The sequence below is a fragment of the Aspergillus brasiliensis genome (assembly GCF_001889945.1).
Source record: "Aspergillus brasiliensis CBS 101740 unplaced genomic scaffold ASPBRscaffold_3, whole genome shotgun sequence".
Lineage (NCBI taxonomy): Eukaryota > Fungi > Ascomycota > Eurotiomycetes > Eurotiales > Aspergillaceae > Aspergillus > Aspergillus brasiliensis.
This window is the reverse complement of record NW_027137444.1, coordinates 682,696-708,728: the sequence shown is the minus strand read 5'-3', so window position 1 is coordinate 708,728 and position 26,033 is coordinate 682,696. Positions and strand designations below refer to the sequence as shown.

Genomic DNA, 26,033 nt, shown 5'->3' with positions numbered 1-26,033 from the left:
ATTGGTGCCGCGGCGGCAATGACAAACTCCGACACCATTCATTGCTTATTATTCTATACACTGTACATTGTAGAGTACTCCATGAGACCTGTATGCATATGCAAGTCACATTATGCTATGCCATCCATGCTTCCATGCCTTCCATGATCCATATCCATCATTTCATCCAGAATATTCAAACCGGGATATCCGCTAACTCGCTCAATCAAAAACCTAAACCTAAATACAACTCCCATATACTGTCCAAATGTATCCATATCCATATCCATATCCATATCCATTTCCATAATCCCAAGTCAGTCAAGCTATGCCCGCACCAACTTCCGCTCCCGCTCTCGTTCCTGCTCGCGCTCCCGCTCCCGCTCGTTGCTCACTTCATGCCCTTCTTTCACCGCCGCCGCCACCCGCGTGTGGTGGTCCACAGTATCCAAAATCGCCTGCATCAGTCGCTGGTTGGCATCCGGGTCGTCGTCGTCCGCCTCCGCGTGCCGATGTAGGCTGACCCGCCGCTCATGGCTCATCCCGCTGCTCCCGTGCATCTCGCTCATGGCGCGCCGCGGTGACGTCTCCTTGGCCAGCGCCATTCCTGCCACCGGTCCTCCTGTAGGCGCGGACTCGCGGCGCACGCTGTACTCCGACGGTCCCTCGCGCTCACGAGGTCGCGCCTCCGTCTCGGGCAACATCATCGGCCCCGACACCGGTGTCGGCGCCGCCGTCGACAATGGCGCTGCCACAGGGGTGGCCAGCGGTTGGGTCGTAGACGCTTCCTTGGACGAGGGCGGCTCCTCCGCGCGCTCCCGCGACGTGCGATCGACCCGCGTCTCGCGCAGCTCGTCCTCCTTCACGTCCTTCCACGAACACTTGGCGTGCTTCTTGGTGCACCCCATGCAGGCGGTCAAGTTCTTCAGACAATCCATGTGTAGCCGACGACACCGATCGCACGGCGGCAGGATACGCTCGCCCCGCTGCAGTTCTTCCATGCGCGCCACCATCTCCATCTTGTGCGGGCCGCCGTCATCCTTCTCGTGGTGGTGAGACTTGGGTGGGGGCAGAAGCGAGGATGGCGTATTAGGGATGGCAACCGTAGCCGGTGCCGGGGTGTACAGGTTGTAGTCCGCCGCATCCGACACCCGCGGCCGCGGCCGGGAAGACTGCCGGCTATTGGAGCCGGGGCCCTCTTCATGGCTGCGCGCCTGCCGATCCTGCGTAGTAAAGAACTTCTTCATGAGCTCGGCGCGGGTCGTGGGCGAGGCGCCCTTGATCGAAGTGCCGTTGATGATAGTAACGTTGTCCGTATTCGAGTGCGAGAACATAAACTGGGACGACAGCGCATTCTCCTCCACGGTGGCTTCTCCGCCGCCGGGCCGGCCGGCATTCACGGCAACAAAGCCAGTGGAGGGAGACTGAGCGCTGGCAGGGGTGCTGCCATTCGGCGGGTTCTGGACATAGCCATTGGCATCGCGCCATGCAGGGCTGATGGAACGATGTTGTTGCTGCTGTCGCGAGTGGAGCGACATGTCATTTTCCCGACGAGTGACAATCGCCGTTCGGCGGTTCTTCAGACGGTGATTCAACTGTCGGGCGCGGGCAGACACTGGCAACGACATTAGTTTCCACATTGTAATGTAGATCCAAGTCAAAGACATACCCTGGTCGGCCATCTGGATGATCTGTTGGAGGTTCTTCTCCAGAATCTCCAATGCGCCCAATTCCTTCTCCTCATCCTCAATGATCGGCTGCGGGGGGATCATCTTCTGGGGCATCCCCGAGGCGATCAACACAAAGTCCTCCTCGCTGATCTCCACCCGACACTGCTTGGTGTAGAATTGGCACACTCGCACCCCGTTGCGCGATTTCTCCAGGTTGAACTGCTCGGGCTTGTTCTTGGCAAACTCGACCACATCCAGCCAGGTCACGTTGGGCGAGTCCTTGCCATGCGACTTGAGCACGCGCGGCGGTCCATCGAACAAGCGCTCGAAGCGCTTGATCAGGATGGGCCCCAGCGGACAGGCGCCCAAGTTCCCGGCGATACTTTCGTGACGATGTAAGACGCCGTCGTACTCGCCAATGAGATGCACAATGGCGGGCATGGTATCATCGACGGAGACGAGAGGAAGATTATCCGGGTATTGGCGGGCGAGGTAGTTGATCTGCAGGTGATTGGAATGGGTCTTGGGAACCTTGGATGCGATAGGAGGGAAATCGCCGGAAGGTGAGCGCGGTCGTTTACTGGACGGCTCAGCCGTCGCGGTTCTGGACTCCATGGTGATGCCGGAGGAAGAGGCGACCAAGGAAGGAAATTGAGGAAGTGAATCCGGGTGGATTGCGACGAAGCGAAAAGAGTCGCGGAGAATACGGGGCAGGGAGGGGGGAGGGATATATGGGAGGAACCCAGCGAGGAGAAGGGAAAAAAAGGGTTTATAGAGGAAATGAATAATGAGAACACTGGCGAAAGACGGGCTGCCGATGGCGGAGCATCAGGCTCCAGAGTGCGGGTTCAGGTTCAGCCACTGGGCAGCGCGTGCTGCGTTCGAGTTAGGTAATCGGTAACCCCAACGAAAAAACTTGGGAAAATGGGGGGGAGGGTGGAGGATCCGGTGACAGAAGGGAAGAAAATGTGGGGGAGGAGGGAGTATCCAGAGAAGGGTAGAGAAGGGAAAGAAGTGGAAGGGAAAGGGAGGGAGGAAGAGGAAGAGGAAGATAGAGAGAAGGATGGAGAGGAGAAAGGACAGAGACCGGAGAGGAGGAGAGGAGAGAGGAGAGAGGGAGGGAGGGAGGAAGAAAGAGAAAAAAGAGGAGAGGAAGAGGCAAGAGAAGGAAAGTTAGGAGGACGAACCGGCAACAGGCAAAGGCGGACGGAGTTACGGCCGGGAGGAAGAGGGTTGGGGGAGCCGTTGGCCAGGTTAGTTTCTTAGTTTGATGATAAAAGGCGCAGAATCACTGGATAAGAACTTGATGAGACGATATCTATTGAGTAACTAGCTTGTAGCAGCACCAGCCAAAAGAATGTCCCAACCAGCAGCAGCAACACCAGCAACACCGACTGCAGGGACGGGATGGTGGAAGTGATAACCAATGATACTCCCGAATGGGTGCTGGTGACGCCGTGGATGGCGGAACGGGCGAGAGGATGGGATTGATAGGGAAATAACTACTCCTTGGATCTAACTACTAACTACTAACTAGTAATGAAAGGACTGGCAAGCAGCCAGACGATGAGAGATGCCGAGTGGACCGAGCTAAAGGGCCTGCAAGTGGGTGATGGCGATCTTCCGCAAAACAAATGGTAGCCTGATCGCGATAGGGATGTCCGTTTGTCCTCTTGTCCCCCGCTGAGTTCCTGGTGATCCCGCATCTTTAACCCAATTGATACCCCCTTCCATGTACTCTGCACTGAACTGGGTTTCTTTATGGGCACATGTTGGATAACAACAGCCAGAGTCACTTCCACTCCTCTCCTGTTAAACCAACGAGAGGAATTGGCGAGTGACCGGCTCTCGCTTACCTAAGGCAGGGCGGAGTCCCGCCGGGCTCTTCCGCTGGTCATTTAACATACATAACAGGTTATGACCATACATCGATACGCCGCCCATGCGTCCGTTATCAAGGCCAGGCCAGGCCCGGACATGAACGGACGTGTCCGTAGCAGTCACTACACAATGGAGCCCATGTTTGGCGTAAATAGACACCGCAGAAGACATTTAGCAGAAACTAGCGACCATATGAAGAAGAAACTAGCAGACCCGATGTTACATCTCCGGCAATTCTCCCCTTATCATCATCAGCAGCATTGACATTGTTCCGATTCCAAGCGCATGTCCCCTTGCGGCGGACTCTTTTAAGGAGCAGGGACAAATAGCAGCACGCACTACGACGACTATTCGACACGTTGTCTTTTGGCGGCTATGGGCAAGTTGTTACGATGCTGGTGCTCCGTTTCCTTCCGGAACTTATCCAATGGGTATTCGTTTGGCTGGCGTCATGGGTTTCGTGATTGTGCACAGGGGAAGCCGCCCGGGTCCCGGCCTGGACCAGCTCATCCTTCGGACGGGGGTCGCGCTCCGCCCGTGCTGAACCGGTGCCAGACGATCAGTGAACTCCGGTTTCATATCCTCCCATGAGTAGTTCTCGACTCGAGCCATTGTCTGGACTTTTCTGGCTGATAGGGAATCTTCCCCTTTGTCCTCAGTGTGAGACATTAACGAGGATCAATTGCATGAAGATGGCTGCCTAAAAAGCCTTCATCAAACTGGTTCAGCAAAGGCCGGGCTGTGATGGGCGCGTGTCCGACACTGGCCGGGTTCCAGCCCCCCCACGATACGCGCTAACCCGGGCCGGTGGTCAGGTACTGTTAGAGGTGGAAATGTGACAGATGCTGTGTATTGTTACCGTCATCAAAAAAGAGTTTTCCCATCTCCTCCCCAGCATCCACAGATCCCGTGACTGATTCAACCTCGTGATTGCGGTTGTTTTGCTTGTTGCTGCTGCTGCTGCTTTCTGCTATTGCTGCGACGGCTGAAAATCCCTCATAGTCAGAGTCTCAATCTTCCCCCCTCCAATTCAAACTATCGCTGGATTTCCCTCCGCCCCCGTGAAATTCCCGTCGGGCCCAATTTGGCATTTTCGTCCACACCGGTGCCATTTCCAGGAACCTGCCGGCCAGTGCATTCCCTTGCCTTGCAATCCTCTACTCCGTTCTAAGCTGGTCCATCGCTGCATTTCCCCTCCTTTCCCCTCATTTTCTGTACCCGACACCGCATTATCTAATAATCCACACCCCTTCCTAATTGGACTAAACCCACACTCTCACACATAATCTACTTCCCCCCTCCCAACCTAAACAGTCCCTCTAGCCAAGCCATGTCCGAAAGAGGCTCGTTCCGTGGAGGTGGCCGCGGCCGCGGCGGAGGTTATGACCGGTCTGGCGGTCGTGGCGCCCACAGAAGTGGCGGTGCTGGTGGCGGTGCCCAGCAGCAGCAACAGCAGGAGAAGCCCAAGAAGGAAAACATCCTCGACCTGAACAAGTACATGGACAAGGAGGTGCGCGTCAAGTTCAATGGCGGTCGTGAGGGTAAGCACTTATCTACTATTACTTTTGTACAAGAATTATTGCTAATGATCATGTTTAGTCACTGGTCTGCTCAAGGGATACGACCAGCTAATGAACCTGGTCCTGGACGATGTCAAGGAATCCATGCGCGGTAAGCACCCTCCAATCTCCAATCTCCACCCTACGACTCTAATTGACCATCCCAGACGATGAGGGCAACGAGAACACTCGCTCTCTGGGTCTCGTCGTGGCCCGTGGCACCATCATCGTCCTGATCTCCCCCGCCGACGGCAGCGAGGAGATTGCCAATCCCTTCGTGCAACCCGAAGAGTAATCACGTGCTCTGGAGGCCGATATCAGAGCTGCTTTTGCGGTTTGTTGGTGCCTGATGCGGTGTTTCCTTTGAGTGACCAGCCATGTGCACGCCCCGCACAATTGACGACAAATGGTTGCAGCAGTCGTCCGCCCTCACGTCCTAATGGAGTTGGTTCGATGAGTGTGCGCCATCTTGATGATGTTGCCGTCCACCATGGACGGTGGGCGGGATCTTACTTTTTACACACCCTACGAAGGCAGATGATGAAATGTATTATGTGCGCCCTGAGCGTTGAACTTGTACCTGCATTGGGAAGCCATGCATAGCACAATACCAGAATACGATATTGTAATGATGGGCAATTCACTGCCTACTATCAGATTTTCGCCCTGTGGCTGGTCATGACATCATTCTCCGTGTCGTCATGAACAGACGGTCGAGTTCCTTCACTGTGCTGCCGTGTATGATGCTGTAACTCCCCAGCCGTTAAACTTAGTGCTGTGTATCGCCCTCACAATAGTAGTGTCCTCATGATGTTACTGAGCAATTAGGCTCAGGCCGGCAGAGGGAGTCTAGACCCAGTTGGCCTGTCACCATCCAGATAGAAAATGCACATAATCCCGGCAACGCAACACAACGGGATACAACAAGTGGCATTGTCTTTGCAACAGATCCCATTAACATCTTCTCCGCATAGATTGACCATCCCATAATGAAGCTCCCCCTCTGGCCCCTCGTGGCCTTGCCCCTCTCAACAGCCCTCGTTTTTCCCTTCCACCACAACTCCCTCCCCAAGCATGATGATAGTATCTCTATCGACGAGAACATAGACTCTAATATCGACCCCAGTCTGATCGAGGGCATCACCACCACCTTAACAACAGCCCTCGACCACCTCACCACAGACATCTGGCGCACCATTGTGGACAACTCCTTCATCTACAGCCCCGGGTGCTTCCATCACCACGCCCAGAAAGTCTCCGAACTCGCTCCGCCGTTCCGCCATCCCTCTCCACCCCCATTCCACCGACATCCCGCATCCAACAAGACCCTTTACAGCCTCATCCTCTCCAACCCGGACACTGCCACCCTCGCCCACTTCATCCGCAACGACCCCCATCTTACCAATCTCCTCAACAACACCTCCGCCAACCTCACCTTTTTCGCTCCTACCGACACAGCCATCCGCAAATTCCACCATCACCACCACCACCATGAGCACAATAACAACAATAAAGACGCCTCCGCCTCCGCCATCCGCCACATCCTCACCTACCACATCGTCAATGGATCCTATCCCGCCGACAGACTCTTCCACTCACCCACCATCCCGACCTTCATAACAACCGAGCATAATCCCAACTCCCTCCCCCAACGCATCACCGTCCGCCCAATCAAATCGAGCAACCTCATACTCAACTTCCACAGCCGCATCATCTCCCTCGACAAGCGCGCCTCCAACGGAATTCTCTACCACATCGACTCGGTCCTCCTGCCTCCTCCCTCTGCTCTCACCCTACTTAACATCCTTCCCTCGGAATTCAGTACCTTCACGCAAGCCCTTTACAAAAGCGGTCTCGATAGGATACTTAACACCTCCAGCATCACCAGAAGAAGCCTCCGCAGCCTCAACAAAGCCCTAAACATTCAAGACAACGACCGCACACAAATACCCAAGTCATCCACCCAAGAAAAAGAAAAAGGAGGAAGAGGAGGAGGTCTAACAATATTCATCCCCACCAACCCCGCCTTCACAGCAACATTCACCCCGCAAGCCCTCGACTTCCTCTTCTCCTCCTCCCCCTCTTCCAAGGGAAGTAAATACCTCTCCGCATTAATAAAATACCACATCGTCATCGGCGAAACACTCTACTCGGACTATCTGTACACGAAACACGGGGATATCATTCCCCTTTCGCCGAGGGATATATCCCATTTGGAGATGGAGAGTTTATTATCTCCCAGAATGAAGATTCCTCATCATCATGAATATGAATATGATACTAACACTGCTATTAACGTTGATATTAATATGTTGTCGAAAGATGGAGATGAAAAGCAAACCACAGCTAATAGCGACAATAATATTAACAGCGGAAAGAATCTCCTCATCGACGCAATCCATCACGGCGCGTACCCATCTCTCCGGGTAAACGGGTATCATCAGAGTAGTATCAAGATGTTGGATTTGTTGACTGCGGAGGGAAATATGCATGTTTTGACTGAGAGGGTGTTGGTGCCGCCGAGGAGAGTTGGTGGTGGTGATGCGAGGGAGAGGGATGGGGGTTTGATTGGGGTGGAGGAGTTGAGGGAGAGGTTGGATGAATTCATAGAAGAGGGAGAACATGAAGGTGATGATGAATATTATACGAGGGGGGAGGGGGAGGAGGATCATAGATTTGTGATCTAACGTGCTTGCATATAGCTGAATGTAGATGTGGAAGGTAACTTATTCTTTATTATCCGATTGTATCTACTGTTGTTGGCATAGAAGCTACTAAGGTGAAATTCAAACTCATATATTTCTAACTATGGCGTATCTGTCTTGTTATTCTCCTTCTTCACTGCTGTGTATAAACCTGCCCTTCTTTCCACCATGAGCCTTTCTCATCACCATCACCGTCACCAATAGTGGAGTAGGCATTTATTGATAAGTAAATATCTTCAAGGTAACAATAGTCGATGGTGGACATATCATATCCTCGCTGAGACATCCCTCCCCATTGATCCATTCCAAAAGTATCCACCCGCCGATCCACCCTTCAAATAATATAAGAAAAATGACCAGCCAATTTCATGACACTCACTCATAACATACAATACCAGTATATATGTATGTAGCACCTTATAGTGCAGTGGTGTCGACTGCTATTCAATGCAGCCTCCTACTGGCCGAAGGCTTCAGCAGGGCCTGGAAGGACGATTCCAGAGCTTTCTTCAACTCCTTATAGCTGACCACGAAGCAACTCTGCTCGTCGCGGCTGATCAAGGTGATTTTCTCATCGCTGCCTGCGTCCAGTTTGTTCAGGCACATGAGCACATGGCCCAGGTCGACGACGGGGTCGCCCTGCGCGTCGACCTGGTGGAAGACGTAATCGCGGAAGATCTTCAGGAAGTACCGCTCGCCGTTCTCGGACCATTGTCGATCGTGCTCGTACTCGGGTCGCTCGTTGACAAAGTTCAATTTCGTCATGAGCCGGACGAGGCGGCCGTTCTCGAGCTCGCGACTCAGGTCGGAGGTCAGTTCGTCGTCTAGGTGAAGGGCGGAGTCGAAAGTCGACATCAGTGTCGATGAGATACCGGTGATAAAAATGTCAATGTTTCTTTCCTGGTCTTTCTGGAGCCCGTTCAGCAGCCAGAAGACCGAGTTCTTCAGTTGCGCAGTGTACGCGCGCGTGAAGTGCTCCATGGCCTTGGTAGGGTTGTGCATCACATTGGGCTGGTTGGCACCCAGTGTGACGATGAGCTGTCCAAAGTTGACCAGATCTTGCCGCTGGAGTTCGGCCAGAGATCGCTGAGTGTCAAATTGAACCACATCCATGATGGCGCACGCGTTGAGACGGATGCGGTTCCGCCCAGTCAGGAGGATCTTACTTGGGTCAATGATCCTGGCAGCCAATTGGCTGGCATGAATCGCTTTCAAAGCATTGGCAATCTGAGTCATGTAACCCCAGAGGACCTGTTCCGGGATGTGCGTGTTATGGCGCCCCTGAAACCGATTTCCGGCGCCAAGGTGCTGCTCAGCCAGCGTCTTTGACAGTGGGTGATAGTCGGTGACAAAGATCAACGAGCTGTCCTGAAAGCTTCGACTAGTAAACGCATCGTGGACGGTTACGACACTGCCGTTGCATACACGCTTCCAAGCCTGTACGGAGCGAATGGCCTTTTCGTTCGTCAACCGGAAACCTGAAGTAGTTTTAGTATGTAGCTTATGGTATGGGAAGGCCTAAGGTACCCTCGAGTCTCCGGAGAGCGTAAAAGTTCCCGTCCTTACTGGACTGCGCTTTGTACACCCAGCTGGGAAAGCCAAAAATGGTAGCATTCTTCTGATGGTTGAGATCCAGCGGAACAAGAGAGTGGAAGTAGTCGACCTGAGCCGGTAGCTGCGTATCTAACCCAAGTCAGCATTGTCGAAGGGCACCAGATGCCGGCAACTTACTTGGCAACGTTTGGAGCGTGGCTGCCGCCTTCTTCTGCATTTCCTCCCGAAGGTCATTAGGAAGGAAAAGGTCGTGTACGTTTCGCTGATAGCCTAACGTATTCTGACTGTGAGGCCCGATCGGGGCATACAAATGATACTGGACCTAACATTTGGTTAGAATATTTCGGTACCGAGATGACAAGTGGCATACTGGTTGCTGAAATCCAGACTGGTTGGCGAAGAACGCTGCTCCGTTCAGCGCTGCAGCAGTGTCATGCGAGAAGGGATTGGCCTGCACCGGGCCGACGGCGTTTGCTGCAGACAGAGGATTCGGGGCAGTTACAAAAGGGTCGAAGGCACTTGTGCTGGGAACACCCGCAGTTCCATTACCTTGTAGAGAGCCCTAAGCCAATTAGCATTGAAAGCGATAGCGTATTTCGATCAAGGTTACCACAGCAGATGACATGCAGAAGCAGTCAACCTGCCTGCAGCACCCTGTGTGACAGCCTTACTATATGTGCAGTCTCAAACCCCTGAGGCACGAATTCTTGTACCTCTGCCACAGACCAATCGGGAGTCATTGTACCCGGCCGAGTAGTAGGAGTGCTGGAGTTGGATCCTGATGTAGTCAGATTCCGCCTTCGCATCCCGGGAACCGTAGGGCATACGTGATGATATACTTCTTGGTTGAAAGGGGGCTGCACTCGCAGCCTTGGGCGAGATCGTAGCCATCTTTTTCATGGTTGCTGATTGGGAAGTGGGCGACGATCCATTCGACGACAATATGGATGGGGTAAAGCTGGGGGAGTCGACGTTCAGACGCTTCTTATTGCTGCCACATGTGTGAGTCAACTTCCTTTCCGACACCAACATTGCGCGCCTCTCCCGGAAGTGCCAACCTGTCTGATTGATATCCTGAATTCACTTTATGCGGGTCGTGGTTGAAGGCGCACCCTTCACAAGCAATCGGACGGTTAGACGGATCCTAGCGAGCATTGAAGTGGAACAATAGGCAAGGAATGGCTAAGCACCTTTATCTTCGTAGCGACATCGGCCATAAATGGTCACATTGCGACACAGCGTATCTTTGGCGTTCTCTGTAAGGTCAGGATGACGAACATGTTAGCTGATACAGCTGAAAGAAGCAAAAGCCGACGGGAGCATTGAATCATAGTTCGTTGCCCGAAGCCGGCATTTGAATCATAATCCCACTAACCTCGTCCCTTCATTTTCGGAGACCCCGTACCACGACGGGCGTCTTCCAGCGTAGACTTCCCGGTCGTAGCCATGATAGTTTTGTTATCCACAGTTGGGCGCGGATCAACGGACAGGTATGTCCATTGAGTCAAGGAATATCGGACGACCTAGGATGTCTAGAGGAAACCACATTCCTCTATGGAGAAAACCCGCAGACTAGCTCGACAACCCGAGATGCCCTCGTAGACGGTGTCGAGGCGATATTCGCTGATGGTAGGGTAAATGTTCCGCAACAGCCAAGGACGGCTGGGATGGCAGGATTGGGCCCCCTTTTCGAGCGACAAACGGTGGGAATCAGCCAAAACAATTGAGTAGACGTCCGGAGACAGGAACGGGCGAAAATCTCATGCCATGGATGGTGACAAGGCAGTAAGACCGCAAGGCAGCATCCGAACCAAGGGCGGCGCGGGGGGAAGAGGGAGGGGGAACTGGACGGGAGTGCGTCGAACTCCGTCCCGTGCACGGACCACTAGTGCGTCAAGCGCGCGTCTAGCGTGCCTCGAAGCGGCCATGACGGAGCTGTCCTTCTGAGGCCAGCTATTATCGTTCCCCCACGACCTCCCCTCCATACTCCCTGTCTTCCCTACGCTCTGATCTGCGTCTGTGGCGGTATACTGCCCGCCTGCAACATTCTTTAGGAGCTGGCTACTATCTCTGTCCTTAGCTCCTCCTCTATATCCTTATTCGCTCCGCTATCCTGACGCACACGGCTCCCGCGGTTCATCTATACCCCCATCACTCAAGCCAGTTTCTCTGGCCTCGCTGGGTCCTCTTCAAGCCATTCTGTTCATGGATGAGATTGTCAATTGACCATGTCCACCTCCGGGCTTGATATATCCCAACTCTCCGACAGCGAGAGGTCTGCTCTCGAGACCTATACTGCCGTCACCGGTCAGGAACATTCGGAAGCCATTCCTTTGTTGCGCCGCTCACAATGGAACGTACAGGTAAGGCCGGATGACGACATACTACCTCTAGATACATCAGGAGACTAATCAGCTGCTACTCCAGATCGCCATCTCAAAGTTCTTCGACGGCGAAGGGCCAGATCCCGTTGAAGAAGCCCGCGCTGCTCTCAATTCCCCTCCTCCGCGACCCGCTCGACAGGCACAAAATCTCTTGAGCGAAGACATTGCTGCGCAATTTGCCCCGAATGCCCGTGCTGCTGAGCCAGCTCCCCGGATAAATACCCAAGCTGAAGACCAGTCGGTCTATCGCCCGCCTTTCATACTGGCTCTGCTGTTTACTCCGCTCAACCTCCTCTACCGACTACTCTACAGCTCATTCCGCCTATTCGGTGCCTTGTTTCCCTTCCTTCCGCGCTTCTTCAACACGACAGCCAATCCCGCCCTTCAAGGCTCCCGAAGGAATACCAACGGTCGTCGGCCCTTGGGACCCAAGGACACGGCCGCCCGGTTCATCCGGGAGTTCGAGGAGGAATATGGCACCAACTCGATCGATTTCCTTGAGAACGGATATAACATGGCGTTGGAGAAAGCCCACCGGGACCTCAAATTCCTCCTGGTCGTGCTTCTTGCCCCTGAACACGATGATACTAACGGCTGGGTCCGCGACACACTGCTTTCTCGGGAAGTGACCGACTTTGTGAACGACCCACAAAACGACTTACTTGTCTGGGGAGGGAATGTCCAAGACTCTGAGGCGTATCAGGTTGCCAACTCCATCCGTTGCACCAAGTTCCCCTTTGCAGCCGCTATAGTTCATACTCCGAATGTTTCTTCGAATGCGATGTCGGTTGTGTCGAGGATATCTGGAACAACATCTCCTGCGGAGTTTGTGGAAAAGCTCCGCTCGGCCATCTCGCAGCACAAGGAGCCTCTCGAGCGCATCCGGTCAACCCGAGCGGAACAACAAGCTTCACGCAGTCTCCGTGAGCAGCAGGACTCCGCCTACGAGCGTTCCCTGGCCATCGACAGAGAGCGTGCGAGACAGAGGCGGGAGGCAGAGGCAGCCCGACAGAGGGAAGAACAAGAGGCGGCCGAACGTCGAGCGGCCGAGGAGAAGCGCATACATGATATTCAGCAATGGAAGCAATGGCGGGCACAAACCATCGCTGAGGAGCCCGGCCCGGAGGTCAAGGACGCTGTTCGCATTAGTATCCGACTGCCTTCTGGCGAGCGTGTTATCCGCAAGTTTGCGCCCGATGCATCGCTGGACGAGCTCTACGCTTTTGTTGAATGTTACGATCTCCTGAAGGAGCCAACAGAAAAGGCCGCAGAAGCAGTGAAGCCGGAAGGCTTCGAACACCAGTATGGGTTCCGGCTGGTTTCACCCATGCCGCGGGTGGTCTACGAAGTGGAGGCAGGGGGATCAGTGCGGGACAAGATCGGACGAGGAGGGAACCTTCTAGTCGAACCGATCGATGACGAAAGCGACGAAGAGGACGAAGAAGAGGCTTAAAGCATTTGGTATAATGGTTGTAACTGTATTGTTTTCGCATCCTGGCTGCATGGCGCAAGAATGGAGCTGTTCGGGTGATTTGCAGAGACTTTCCTTGAATATACTGGTATGTAATAGTAACAAAGTTCACGATAATGACACGGAAGAAGAAAAAGCACCAACGGGCCCAGTGACGCTATGCCACCCTGCAGCAAGAGCCTCTGTGCGCGGGAGTGGTTCCTAAACCGAACTCAATTTCTTGTTGTAGATGAGTATGAGTGTGGTCATGTGCGGTTGGGTTTCCCCCGGGAGGCCCGACAGCACGGGATCTTGGCCATCCGAAGGCAGATGCTGAACGCGTTGGCCTCATTGTTCAGTCTGCCAATTAGAAACAGTAGTTGCGTGTATCAGACATGATGAGTTCGAATGAGTCACATTGTTATCATTGTTGGGGCTGCATGCTGATCCTGCCGTGGCTTGGCCAACCGCGCCAGTAACTTTATATTGAATTTGAAAGTGATACAACAGCCGTAGGGCGCGAAGTCTTGACTTTGCAGTTCCCGAAGAGGAATATCCTGCTAGTGATGATGGTCGGAAAGATTAGGCAGGAAAAGCACCTACGTATTCTTATATTGGGCATGTTAAGTAAGAAGATTACACTGTGTTGGACGGTGATTGAAAATGTCCAGAGCTTGGACTTAAGCCTGTAGACAAGTCGATCTCGAGTGTACGGAGTAGTAACTACTTGGCTCTTGACAGTAGGCGCACAGGAATGGGTGAAGATCAACCACATGGATACGCAACCTGCTGTCAGTCTGGGATCGCAGGTGCCACATACTATTACTCAGCCATCCCAGCAACAATCATCTGTGGAGTGAGCTGACAGAGAGCCACTCTTGGTTATCTCAATTCTCAAGTCTTATAAGCTTCAAGCTACTTAGCTGTCGCTCCAATCGGATCCAGAGAGAGGTGCATTAAGCTGTTCACACCTAGAGATAGCTGAGTCATCCACACATAGCAGGATGCATAAGGATCTGTACCGCAATCTCGGATCGTGAGCTTCCCGATACGGTACCGTAAAGGGGCCCTTCAAGGACAGAATGGCCGGGCCTCGGATGGCTGGAGTCCCGCCCCACTCCGCCCCACCCTGACGCTGCCATGCCGTTTTGGGACAATGGCCGTTCAGCCCCGAACCTCGTTTTCGCCACGTTTGGGGGAAAATTCGCACTCTTGGAAGCCTGAAAAACTGGGATCGGGATGACTCTTACACTCTTAATTAACTTAACTATTGCGCAAAGGATCCGATTGTCTACGACATGTTTCTCTTCTTGGTTGCTACGTAGGGTAAGCATCTAGCTAGAATACGGAGGGTTATTTTTCCTTTGTCTTTTATTTTCCGTTGCTCAAATATTTCCGAATACTAACAATAGACTTGTGTGACATGTGTGACATGTGACTATTTACTCATCTTCATGCATGCAATCATCATACTTGAGATTGCTGAAGTACACAACATCTTTCATAGCGGTGAAAGTGAAAAAGCCAGAGCAGCTAGAAATCAAGCATTTTGCTGTCGAGATCTCTAGCAAACCGTCAGGGTCTATTTATCTAACACCATGACCGGTAACCGTTCAAATGTCAGGACTAGATAGATATAGATAACTAGCGGGAGCTCATTATAATTTCCGTCCCCGGATCATATATCATCGGCCTTAACAGGGGCTTCGAAGTGGATATCTCCGAGACCACCAGACACGTTAGTGTGATGCTGGACACCTGAAGTGCAAACGAAGACCTCGTTTAGCCTGGGCGTATTGTCGTATTGCCGCCTGAGGGAATACGCACGGAGAGGCCTACTTGAAGGTACCGAGAAAAGGGTCCACCACCGGCGCAAGTCAATCCTGCAATCCGCCCGGATAACCTCTCGTTCCTGGCCCCGATTCGTCCAGAAGCCTCTTTTTCCAAACTTTCCCATCTCAAGTCGCCATTCTGCGCTGCCTAAGACTAAAAACGGGGGGTGAAGCCCAGACCTCTAAGACCCGCAACCGAAGTTTTTCTATCGCCCTTTTTCCTCTTTCATTCGCAGATATTATCCTGTTACAATTTAAAGTGTTCAGTTGATACGGGGCACAGTGGCACACGTCTCTTGAGGGGGGCCCGTTTTCTAGTAGTTCCAGGTACTACTCCGTACTTTTTATGCTTAGCGGCTGCCACTTATTTCTCGACTGCTGCTATCAACTATTCCCTCCCCCTCAATCCCACCTGTCACTCTTTCACACGCTTCCACGGAGAATATCTCCCTCCTTCATCTTTCTTGATATTCAATACATCTGTTCTTATAATATTTGGATATATCTCCTAATTGCCTTTTCTTCACAACATTATCTTTCTCTCTCCTCATACTCACCTCTCTCCTATGCTATTGGCATCCTCTCGTTGACCGACTCAGTCTGAGACTGCGTGTCTCCATATCTAATCACCATGTCGCTTCTAGGCACAATAAATCCTAATCTTAATCCCGGCCGTTCGGTGGAATCCCAAGGCGCTCATGAGAACGAGAATGAAGGCGCTCAAGCTGAGAGAGCTGCTGCCGTGAACGAAGGAACTGAGCACTTGGTTCGCGAGGACCACACGGTCTACACGACCCATCATGAAGAGCATCACACAAGTCTCTCGCCAGGATCTGGCAGATCTGAGAAGAAGGGAGCTGCGTGGGGTATGGATGGAAGCACCCTGAGCACTGCTGAAACTGCCATGGAGAAACGCGATTACAGCAGCGAGGACGCCGATGAAGAAGAAGAGGAGAAAGCTGCCGAAGAGGAAGTCACTCGACTAGCACAGCAACTGACTCGTCAGTCGACACGCTTCTCTGTCAGCAACAATGCGGAAAACTCGTTTCTGGAGGTGAAGGACGACTCGACACTGAACCCGCATAGCCCCAACTTCAAGGCAAAGCACTGGATGAAGAACTTGTTGGCGCTTTCGTCTCGCGATCCGGAACGCTATCCTAAGCGCGAGGCAGGTGTCTCGTTCCAGAATCTCAGTGTTCATGGTTTCGGTAGTCCTACTGATTACCAGAAGGATGTTTTCAACTCGGTGCTGCAGGTTGGTGCCCTTATGCGCAAACTGACGGGCACTGGAAAGCAAAAGATTCAGATTCTCCGCAACTTCGATGGCCTGGTCAGGAGTGGTGAAATGCTGGTGGTCCTCGGTCGTCCTGGTAGTGGATGCTCTACCTTTCTGAAGACCCTTGCGGGTGAAATGAACGGTATCTACATGGACAAGGAGTCTGAATTGAATTATCAGGGTATCTCCGCCAAGCAGATGCGGAAGCAGTTCAAGGGCGAAGCTATCTATACCGCGGAAACCGATGTTCACTTCCCTCAACTGACTGTTGGCGACACTCTGAAATTCGCGGCCCTTTCTCGCTGCCCACGGAACCGTCTCCCTGGAGTCTCGAAGGAGCAGTATGCTATCCATATGCGCGACGCTGTAATGGCTATGCTTGGTCTTTCGCATACCATCAACACTCGTGTCGGTAACGATTTCGTCCGTGGTGTGAGCGGTGGTGAACGCAAGCGTGTCAGTATTGCCGAAGCCACTCTTTGTGGAAGCCCTCTGCAATGCTGGGATAACAGTACCCGTGGTTTGGATAGTGCGAACGCACTCGAATTCTGCAAAACCTTGAACCTGATGACCAAATATGCTGGCGCAACGGTCGCCGTGGCCATCTACCAAGCCTCCCAGAGTGCTTATGATGTCTTCGACAAGGTGACTGTGTTGTATGAGGGTAGACAGATCTACTTTGGTCCCACCGATGAGGCCAAGGAATTCTTCACCACCATGGGATTTGATTGCCCTGAGCGCCAGACCACTGCTGATTTCCTGACCTCCCTTACGAGCCCTGCTGAGCGGATTGTGAAGCCGGGCTACGAAGGCAAAGTTCCCCGCACCCCTGACGAATTCGCCGCCGCCTGGAAGAGCAGTGAGGCATACAGTAAGCTGATGAGACAAATTGCTGAGTACAACCAAGAATATGCCATTGGTGGAGAGTCGCTTGGCAAGTTCATCGAATCTCGCAAGGCCATGCAATCGAAGAATCAGCGCGTCAAGTCTCCTTACACCATCTCTCTCTACGAGCAGGTTAAGCTCTGCCTGATCCGAGGTTTCCAGCGACTACAGGGTGATGCCAGTTTGACAATCTCCCAGTTGGTTGGAAACTTCATCATGGCCTTGATCATTGGAAGTGTTTTCTACAATTTGCAACCTGTGACTTCTAGTTTCTATTCCCGTGGTGCCCTTCTCTTCTTCGCCGTCTTGCTCAACGCCTTCTCGAGTGCTCTTGAGGTAAGTCCGGAAATCTCTTACGCCTGTATGATTACACAATGAGGCTAATTGTGGTGACAGATCTTGACCCTGTATGCCCAACGTCCGATTGTCGAGAAACAATCCCGCTACGCCATGTATCACCCGTTCGCCGAAGCTATTGCATCAATGCTGTGTGACATGCCTTACAAAGTTGGAAATGCCATCATCTTCAACATCACCCTGTATTTCATGACCAATCTTCGTCGCGAACCAGGCGCATTCTTCGTCTTCCTACTCTTTTCCTTCGTGACGACCTTGACCATGTCCATGCTTTTCCGTACCATCGCTGCCTCTTCCCGCACTCTTTCCCAGGCTTTGGTGCCCGCCGCCATCCTCATCTTGGGTCTGGTCATCTACACTGGTTTTACCATTCCTACGAGATACATGCTTGGCTGGTCGAGATGGATGAACTACATCAATCCCATTGCCTACGGATTCGAGAGTTTGATGGTTAACGAATTCCATCATCGTCAATTCCTGTGCTCTGATTCGCAGCTGATCCCGAATTACCCCGGTGCTTCGATCGAGTATCAGATCTGTTCTACGGTTGGTGCTGTTGCTGGAGCCAGCTACGTTCAGGGTGATGACTACCTTCACAAGAGTTTCCAGTACTACCAGAGCCACAAGTGGAGGAACCTCGGTATCATGTTCGCCTTCATGGTCTTCTTCATGAGCACCTATTTGCTTGCCACCGAGTACATCTCGGAAGCCAAGTCCAAGGGTGAAGTGTTGCTGTTCCGCCGTGGCCAGACCCCACCTGCTCTCGACGATATTGAAACGGCCCATCATGTAGCCGCAGACGAGAAGACCGATAAGTCTGGTGGCCAGTCGACCGCTGCTATCCAGAGGCAGGAGGCCATCTTCCACTGGCAGGATGTGTGCTACGACATCAAGATCAAGGGCGAGCCTCGGCGCATTCTGGACCACGTCGATGGCTGGGTCAAGCCCGGAACCTGTACTGCTCTTATGGTAAGCCTTCTACACGACTCATCATTGTAGTATTGAAACTGACTAAGTTCGCAGGGTGTTTCTGGTGCTGGTAAAACTACTCTTCTGGACGTCCTCGCAACCCGTGTGACCATGGGTGTCGTAACTGGTGAGATGTTGGTCGACGGTCGCCCTCGGGATCAGTCCTTCCAGCGCAAGACTGGTTACGTTCAGCAACAAGATCTTCATCTCCACACCACCACCGTCCGAGAGGCTCTCCGCTTCAGCGCTATTCTTCGTCAGCCTGCCCATGTCAGTCGCCAGGAAAAGCTCGATTACGTCGAAGAAGTCATCAAGCTGCTTGGCATGGAAGCATATGCCGATGCTGTTGTTGGTGTTCCTGGTGAAGGTAATTGATCCCCACAAATCCTGGTGGTGTGCTACGAAACTAATTCAATATAGGTCTCAACGTTGAGCAGCGCAAGCGTCTTACTATCGGTGTTGAATTGGCAGCAAAGCCGCAACTACTTCTGTTCCTTGATGAGCCCACATCCGGCCTTGACAGTCAAACCTCCTGGTCCATCCTCGATCTCATCGATACTCTGACCAAGCACGGTCAGGCCATCCTGTGCACGATCCACCAGCCCTCCGCTATGCTCTTCCAACGGTTCGATCGTTTGTTATTCCTCGCTAAGGGCGGTAAGACCGTTTACTTTGGCGAAATCGGTGACAAGTCGTCGACTCTTGCTAGCTACTTCGAACGCAACGGTGCCCCGAAACTGCCTACTGAAGCTAACCCGGCTGAATGGATGCTTGAGGTCATTGGTGCTGCTCCTGGATCGCATAGTGATATCGACTGGCCCGCTGTCTGGCGCGACAGCCCTGAACATCAGGCGGTACTTGATCACCTTGCTGAGCTGAAGTCTACCCTTTCGCAAAAGCCGGTCGATACTAACAAGCAGGACCCTGGCGAGCTCAACGAATTCGCCGCACCCTTCTCTGTTCAATTGTGGGAGTGTTTGGTCCGTGTCTTCTCGCAGTATTGGAGAACTCCTGTCTACATCTACTCCAAGGCCGCGCTTTGCATTCTGACATCGCTTTACATCGGTTTCTCTTTCTTCAAGGCTAAGAACAGTGCTCAAGGTCTCCAGAACCAGATGTTCAGTATTTTCATGCTGATGACTATCTTCGGTAACCTTGTTCAGCAAATTCTGCCCAACTTCTGCACCCAGCGTTCGCTATACGAGGCTCGTGAGAGACCCTCCAAGGCCTACTCGTGGAAGGCTTTCATGGCCGCCAACATCATTGTCGAGCTTCCATGGAACGCGCTCATGAGTGTCATCATCTTCGTATGCTGGTACTACCCCATCGGTCTGTACCAGAACGCTGAACCGACCAACTCCGTCCACGAGCGCGGGGCTCTGATGTTCCTGCTGATTCTGTCCTTCCTCCTGTTCACCTCCACGTTCGCGCATATGATCATCGCCGGTATCGAACTCGCTGAAACCGGTGGTAATATTGCCAACTTGCTCTTCTCCCTGTGCTTGATCTTCTGTGGTGTCCTTGCCACACCTTCCCAACTCCCAGGCTTCTGGATCTTCATGTACCGTGTCTCGCCATTCACATACTTGGTATCAGGCATGTTAGCCACTGGTGTGTCTGGCACGACTGCCACCTGCGAGGCTGTTGAATACCTTCACTTCAGTCCTCCCCCCAACACCACCTGCCAGAGCTACATGTCCAGCTACATCAGCACCTACGGCGGCTACCTCGAGAATCCCAATGCCTCCTCCGACTGTTCCTTCTGCACAATCTCCAGCACAGACACCTACTTGGCCCAAGTGAACAGCTACTTCAGCCAGGCATGGCGCAACTTCGGCCTAATGTGGGTCTACATCGTGTTCAACATCTTCGCTGCCGTGTTCATTTACTGGCTCGCTCGTGTGCCCAAGGGCCAGCGGACCAAGGCTTAAAAGTTCAATTTCTTTGCTTCTCTTTTTCTAATTTTCGTCTCTTCCCTTTCTTGAATATAATTATTTGTTCTTGGTTACAATATCATGTACATTGGACATAATGCCTGTTAGATCCTACGTGAGATGGATACTGCGACATGTTTTGCTTAAGAGCGTTTGCTAGATCTCCTCATCATTTTTATCCTCATCTCTTGCTCATGATACACTATCTCACTCACCTCAACCTTTTTGTCGTTGCTTTCGAAACTCACTTGAGATGTATGTGACATATTAGCCCAAATAATAGATAGAACCAACTCAACCCTCGCTCAGACTACTACACTTGCGCATATTTATTCAAGAATAAGCATTCACAGCCATAGTTATTCTACCCAGAGAAAACCCCCACCCTCCAACAGTAAACCATGACCACCACCTACCCTCATCTGACAACCAACCCGTCTCCTCAACGTAGTACAAGATACTTCAACCCATCCCATCCCACCCCACCCATACCTATACGCAAGACCAAAAGCACGCTCCATGTAGGACTCACTCCCTCCTCATCTAGTAGTCACCTAACTAGTGGATGACTATACCCTCCCCCTTCTTTCACAGGTAATGTACCTACTCATCATAGACCTACACACATATGTTCGTGAGACCTACAGATAAAGTATTTAGAATATGTGTGACCAATCTGATCAGATATTAACTAATGCCTCAGATACCCCCACCCTGAAAATCACTTACTTACAGCGCGATCATCATATAGTTAAGCTGACGACTGTATCATACTACCGTATTTTCTAAAAAAGATAGTAGATCGTATGATCATCCAAGTTGGGTGGGCAAGTTGATGTTGGGTAGGAAAGGTACTATGAGGGAGTGAGTAGTGGGTTAATTACAGTAGTAGATGTTGGCTGGCTTTGTGTTCGTCGCATTTTACTAACTCGATGACTGGTGATGATCATGCATTACATAACAATATTTGGGGAGAGGAAATGTATGAACTGCATAGTAGTGATATTGCTAGTATATTGTTCCGATTTCTGGTTTGTATAAGGTTATGGGTGTATTGATATATAAGTGCTTGTGCTAGATAATATCTCCTTGTGGGGGGTGGTTGTTGCATGTGGCCAAAGTGCGTGATAGATATCTAAGTAGGTGGGCTCAAATGCAGTCGCAAGGATGTTTAACACCTGAAAAATGATGCCGCTGAAGGTGTTACCTGAAAATTCCAAACAAGAGCTAGGCTCTAAAGCAATTCATGCCATCGTGTGAATACCAACAGAGAACATTTGCCATGGGAAGTCGGACTAATAGGGGAAAAACTAAATATACATCGGAAATAAAAAATTTGAACGAAAGTAGAGAAGCGAAATTTTTGAAACAAGAATAGAAGGTCAGTGAATAAAAGGAATGAGTATATCCCCAAGGCAACGGCAGTATTTTTATATGGTGTGCTACCATGTAAAGGCTTCTTCGGCGAAATCGACGACGGCGCCCATTCCAATGTTACTACGTGCAGCAGCACGCACCTCGTCTGCGAATGCACCAGGCCCGCAGACAGAGACTATGGTGGCACCCACACGTTGGGGAATGACCTCGTTGAGAACCACATCGGGACGACACCGACCTGGGAACATCTGGACGGTAGCACTGGGCGATACGATCTCACGACTGCTTTTTGGCTTGGACACGAAAAGCTTGATGGTAAGAATCTCGCGCCTTGATGGAAGTCGGAGGATCTGATCCATCCACTCCCGTACCCAGGCTAGATGTTCCGTGCTGCGTACAGACCAGATGAGATAGATCTTCTGGGTAGCCACGCGACCCTCTGAGGAGCGTATGAGCAAGTCGCGAACGTAAAGCATATGATGGGTAATGCCTGCACCGGCTGAGAAGAGTACAGCTGTACCGTAGCTGCCCATGTTACACGCATGGGATGCATAGGGCCCTTCGATAAGCCCCGAGGTGTAGAGTGTTTGTCCAGGAGAGGCCAGAGCTTTGTTGTACAACTTCCGTGTCATGCCTTGTCGAGCACCAACAATGAGAGAAACGGACGTGGGCTCCTTGGAGTCCCTCATATACTCATCCAAATTAGCAAGTGGCTGCTTTTCAAGAAGTGAAGGGTCGATAAGATCTTTCTCTGTTGTGGCAGGAACGGTCACAGAGCTGCTTGGGTCTACCCAAGCGACAGAGAATGGATGTGACATCCAAAACGAGACGCTTGGAATATAGGCGTACACATGGCTTCCAGGGCTAATGCGCACACGCTTGGGCAAGTGGAAAGTCACTCTGCAGGCTTCACCAGGAAGGGCTTCGACGACAAGCCGCGTGGACCCTCTTCGGGGGGAGATATTCAAGTACAGCAGTCGACAGAGGCGAGCCGTTCTTTCCAATAGCCAGAGAAGACCCAGCGCTATGATCCACGGCTTTTGCGGGAGATTGTCTAGATCCAGGTGCATCAACACACCAAGGTAGGCCAGGAAAGCGGCGAGCTGGTGCAGATGCAAAAACGTCTCATAGAAAGCATGTCGGATTGGAGATGGCGAATGAAGACCCAGCGTAATCATGGCGCAAGTTCCCAGTAGGCCCCAGGTAAAGAAAGGTGTGGTGCGTAAGCGCCAGAGCATGTCAGAGAAGCTGACCTCGTCGCAAGCATTGACTGCCCAAGCGCATGTGTGCACAACACTTTCGAGGACAACTATCCGGCCCAACCAGCGATGGAGGAGATTGTAGGTGTCGAAACTCACATGCAGCAGGGGAATGAGCGGATTGTTGCGGCCGGCAAGAACGAAGAGAGGCACCATGTTCAACACTGCCAAGGTCCCTGACCGTCCACGAAGTTCAGCGACAAGCGCGGCCTTGACGTTCGCATTGTAATCGAGTAGGGTGCAATAAGCGACTTGACTCGCCACGTACAGCACAATAAGAATCACCTGGAATCTAGAAGGAAGTGTGCCGATATTGATGGCGGTTGAGAGTTGGATTTCCCGATTATGCCTCTTCCTACCCAAGGGCGCATACAACAAATGTTTCTTGACGTTCGCCCATAGGGAAGACACTTCGACGCTCCAAAATGTCTGCTCTCTTCTGCTTGCCGATAGAGATGTGATTTGACGAAGATAGGCATGGCTGATTTGTGCGACACGCCCACAAAAGACAACCAGAGCGACGAATATCAAGGACGAAAAGATGATGCGTGAGAACAGAACATCCCGCGGGACATCGACACCGTTCAAACCACGCGAGTATTCATAGACGTAGGTAACATTGATCCCATAGCCTCGCGGGATAAGTCGATGGTGGGATTCATCCATTGATAGTGAGACCTACGGCCCAGCGTAGCACGCAGTCGCTCAGGATGGTGAGACAGAGCGGACAGATCGGACAGATCGGACAGATGTCAACAAAGCTGAGCGGGACGATAAGGGCAGGAAATTCTTGAAAGCCACAATTTCCAATTATAATTCGGTAACGATCCAGTATGACGCAGTCACTGAATGGCTAGGAAACACCAAGAATGTGGGGAGAGGCGCGCTATGCCCAAGGAATCTCAGACGGCAAACCCCCACAGCAAGAGTAGCACGATCAAGTTAATAGTCTCTTGTGTGTGTTCTTAATATACAGACAACTCGAGATGCGTTCCCTTCAAATAAGTGCTCGTTGAAGCCGGTCTGATCAGGCGGGAGAGTTGGTGATGTTGGTAAGACGGTATGCGCGACTGACCAAGGCGTTGTCACGAGCAATTGCAGCTAAAGGAGCCGAAGAATGTTGGGAACACGGTACAAGGTAGCGAATCTGACGAGTTGAATCTTGCAAGTCCTCCAACATTGAGTCATTACCAGCGTCATAAGTGCCGAGTCAGCCTTCGAATCATCACTTACCTCCACTTCCCTACATGCATGATATAAGAAAAGAAAATTCCAGCAAGAGGACAGGGGACGCACAGCGTCGTAGAAAGAATCAGATAATTTCAAACCGGCAAACTAAAAGGCCGGCAAAGATAAGGTGTAGTAAAAGATTGACGTCTAGTGTTGTAGTAAAGAAAGTAAATTGCCCACCCCCACGATAGATGACGTTTAGATGTAGCGAGATGTAACCAGTGATCGACGGTATCCGAACAAAGAGCAACGACGGTCCACGCTCAAGAACACCAATGGCAATGTCTTGAAACAATAGACTGACTCGCTGAATGGACTGGCCACACAATGAAAGAACGGCCACCAGCCAGCTGGCTCAGAGAAGTGAATGTGTTATTGGAATAGAACGAAACGAAATAAGGAACGAAGCACAACCTAGAGTGTAAAGTTGAAGAAAGATCCCCTGTCACCCGAAGGCGATCCACGGCGCAGCAAGAAACTTTAAGCGAAAAGGAAAGTCCAGCGCGGATCATGCCTGAGATCATGTTACAGGCCCAAGGGACCAATGACCCGGTCCACAAAAACCTGTTAGTAGGCAATAATGGCGTGGTCCTGAAGGGGTGTTGCCATGAGCGCCGCCAAGACTGGCCTCTGCGCTTGGTCCCGAACCTATCGAGTGGTCTTTACGGAGCAAAGCGCCCTGAAGGAAATGCATCGTTGTTTCTGATAGAGATAGCCAGCCCTTTGGGCTTGGCCGGTGTTTAGCGCTCTTGGCTCCCATCGACCAACCGCGGAAACGGCCGCTTGCAGGAACAAGGCCGACCGAGGTCGTCAACCAGGCCTTGTTTCCAATCCGCGAGCTCTTACCCTTACCACCTTTCAATCCCACCTCATGATGCTCCCCATAACCAGCCAATTGTACCAAGTTGACCAGATAGCCGCTGCTGAGAAAAGTATGTATTGGCCTTCGGTCCCGATTCTCATGTTTCAGGTTCTGCAATTCGGACTGAAACGACCGTCCCGTATTGGCCGTGATTTGCATGCTAAGCAGCGTCAACGGCCCACTGGGAATCCACCGATAACACTACTCTGCTGAAGGTTAGCCATCATGAACCTGTAGTAGAGGAGCAAATGGTAGACTGGGTGTTCCTGTCATCTTTGCTCGAACCCATGGTGAAACAAGGCCATCCGTGAACCTCAAGTGGGAGGTGGAATAAAGAAAGACAAGAGAAGGTGTGGGTTTGGCGATAGGAGATTAATTGCCCAGAGAAGTCACATGGCGGTCACGGGTCTAGTCCCTAGCCTGTCCCTGTTAATCTATTTTGGTGTCAGTCTATTACTCTACCTTTTCTCTCATTGCCTGCCCACCCCTCTGGATCCTGGATCCCTGGCGGACCTGCTTCATTATTTTCGGAAGAGTTTTCCTCCATTTCTATTACCTTGGTGGGGAGCTTTGGTAGCGGATGAGACTATTGCCAGCTTTTAGGCTTCTAGGTGTCAGCGGTTCCCTTCGGGTCGGTCAATTCATCGAAGGTTTCAATTAAATAATCCCTTTGGGCTCCCCTGGGCCCTAGCGCCTAGCATAGAAGGCTGGCAGAGATAACCAGTCTATGGCAATGGACGAGTTTCACTTAATATATCTAGCGCAGCTGCTAATCTGGTATGACAGACTAAAGCAAGAATGACCTGATAATAGCATCCTTCAGATATTGATTCCAAACGCTGGATATCGCGTGGTGTAAACGCAGATGTC

The 26,033-nt window shown here is 51.8% G+C and overlaps 8 protein-coding genes across 8 annotated transcripts; 5 read left to right on the top strand and 3 right to left on the bottom strand.

The window, feature by feature from the left end:
* Positions 1-305: 305 nt before the first annotated feature.
* ASPBRDRAFT_120152 (uncharacterized protein) lies at positions 306-2,264 on the bottom strand (the record flags this gene model as incomplete). The annotated part of the gene is made up of 2 exons (XM_067617325.1): positions 306-1,594; positions 1,649-2,264. The coding sequence occupies 2 exons, from the start codon at positions 2,262-2,264 to the stop codon at positions 306-308; spliced, it is 1,905 nt and encodes a 634-aa protein (XP_067481600.1).
* Positions 2,265-2,419: 155 nt separating this feature from the next.
* On the top strand, positions 2,420-3,047 carry ASPBRDRAFT_446243 (uncharacterized protein). Its single transcript, XM_067625246.1, has one exon. It carries the CDS (start codon positions 2,574-2,576, stop codon positions 2,913-2,915), a length of 342 nt encoding a protein of 113 aa, XP_067481599.1. The 5' UTR covers positions 2,420-2,573; the 3' UTR covers positions 2,916-3,047.
* A 1,813-nt stretch (positions 3,048-4,860) lies between these two features.
* ASPBRDRAFT_193074 (putative small nuclear ribonucleoprotein (LSM7)) lies at positions 4,861-5,384 on the top strand (the record flags this gene model as incomplete). Its single annotated transcript, XM_067620561.1, has 3 exons — positions 4,861-5,071; positions 5,130-5,201; positions 5,257-5,384. 3 exons carry the CDS (start codon positions 4,861-4,863, stop codon positions 5,382-5,384), a joined length of 411 nt encoding a protein of 136 aa, XP_067481598.1.
* Positions 5,385-6,078: 694 nt separating this feature from the next.
* Positions 6,079-7,776, top strand: ASPBRDRAFT_27381 (fasciclin domain-containing protein; the record flags this gene model as incomplete). Its single annotated transcript, XM_067622364.1, has 1 exon — positions 6,079-7,776. The coding sequence occupies one exon, from the start codon at positions 6,079-6,081 to the stop codon at positions 7,774-7,776; it is 1,698 nt and encodes a 565-aa protein (XP_067481597.1).
* A 92-nt stretch (positions 7,777-7,868) lies between these two features.
* On the bottom strand, positions 7,869-11,168 carry ASPBRDRAFT_72779 (PAN-complex poly(A)-binding subunit PAN3). Its single transcript, XM_067629186.1, has 9 exons — positions 10,724-11,168; positions 10,539-10,613; positions 10,407-10,461; positions 10,176-10,339; positions 10,020-10,126; positions 9,719-9,910; positions 9,526-9,670; positions 9,322-9,477; positions 7,869-9,272 (listed from the first exon to the last, which is right to left on the bottom strand). Exons 1-9 carry the CDS (start codon positions 10,794-10,796, stop codon positions 8,239-8,241), a joined length of 2,001 nt encoding a protein of 666 aa, XP_067481596.1. The 5' UTR covers positions 10,797-11,168; the 3' UTR covers positions 7,869-8,238.
* A 144-nt stretch (positions 11,169-11,312) lies between these two features.
* Positions 11,313-13,403, top strand: ASPBRDRAFT_39482 (clathrin-mediated endocytosis regulator UBX3). The gene is made up of 2 exons (XM_067624155.1): positions 11,313-11,711; positions 11,776-13,403. Exons 1-2 carry the CDS (start codon positions 11,577-11,579, stop codon positions 13,183-13,185), a joined length of 1,545 nt encoding a protein of 514 aa, XP_067481595.1. The 5' UTR covers positions 11,313-11,576; the 3' UTR covers positions 13,186-13,403.
* A 2,242-nt stretch (positions 13,404-15,645) lies between these two features.
* On the top strand, positions 15,646-20,432 carry ASPBRDRAFT_120665 (pleiotropic drug resistance family ABC transporter; the record flags this gene model as incomplete). Its single annotated transcript, XM_067617372.1, has 4 exons — positions 15,646-17,511; positions 17,572-18,501; positions 18,556-18,868; positions 18,922-20,432. 4 exons carry the CDS (start codon positions 15,646-15,648, stop codon positions 20,430-20,432), a joined length of 4,620 nt encoding a protein of 1,539 aa, XP_067481594.1.
* A 989-nt stretch (positions 20,433-21,421) lies between these two features.
* On the bottom strand, positions 21,422-24,234 carry ASPBRDRAFT_39480 (ferric reductase family protein). Its single transcript, XM_067624154.1, has one exon. The coding sequence runs from the start codon at positions 23,735-23,737 to the stop codon at positions 21,878-21,880; it is 1,860 nt and encodes a 619-aa protein (XP_067481593.1). The 5' UTR covers positions 23,738-24,234; the 3' UTR covers positions 21,422-21,877.
* Between the last annotated feature and the right edge of the window lie 1,799 nt (positions 24,235-26,033).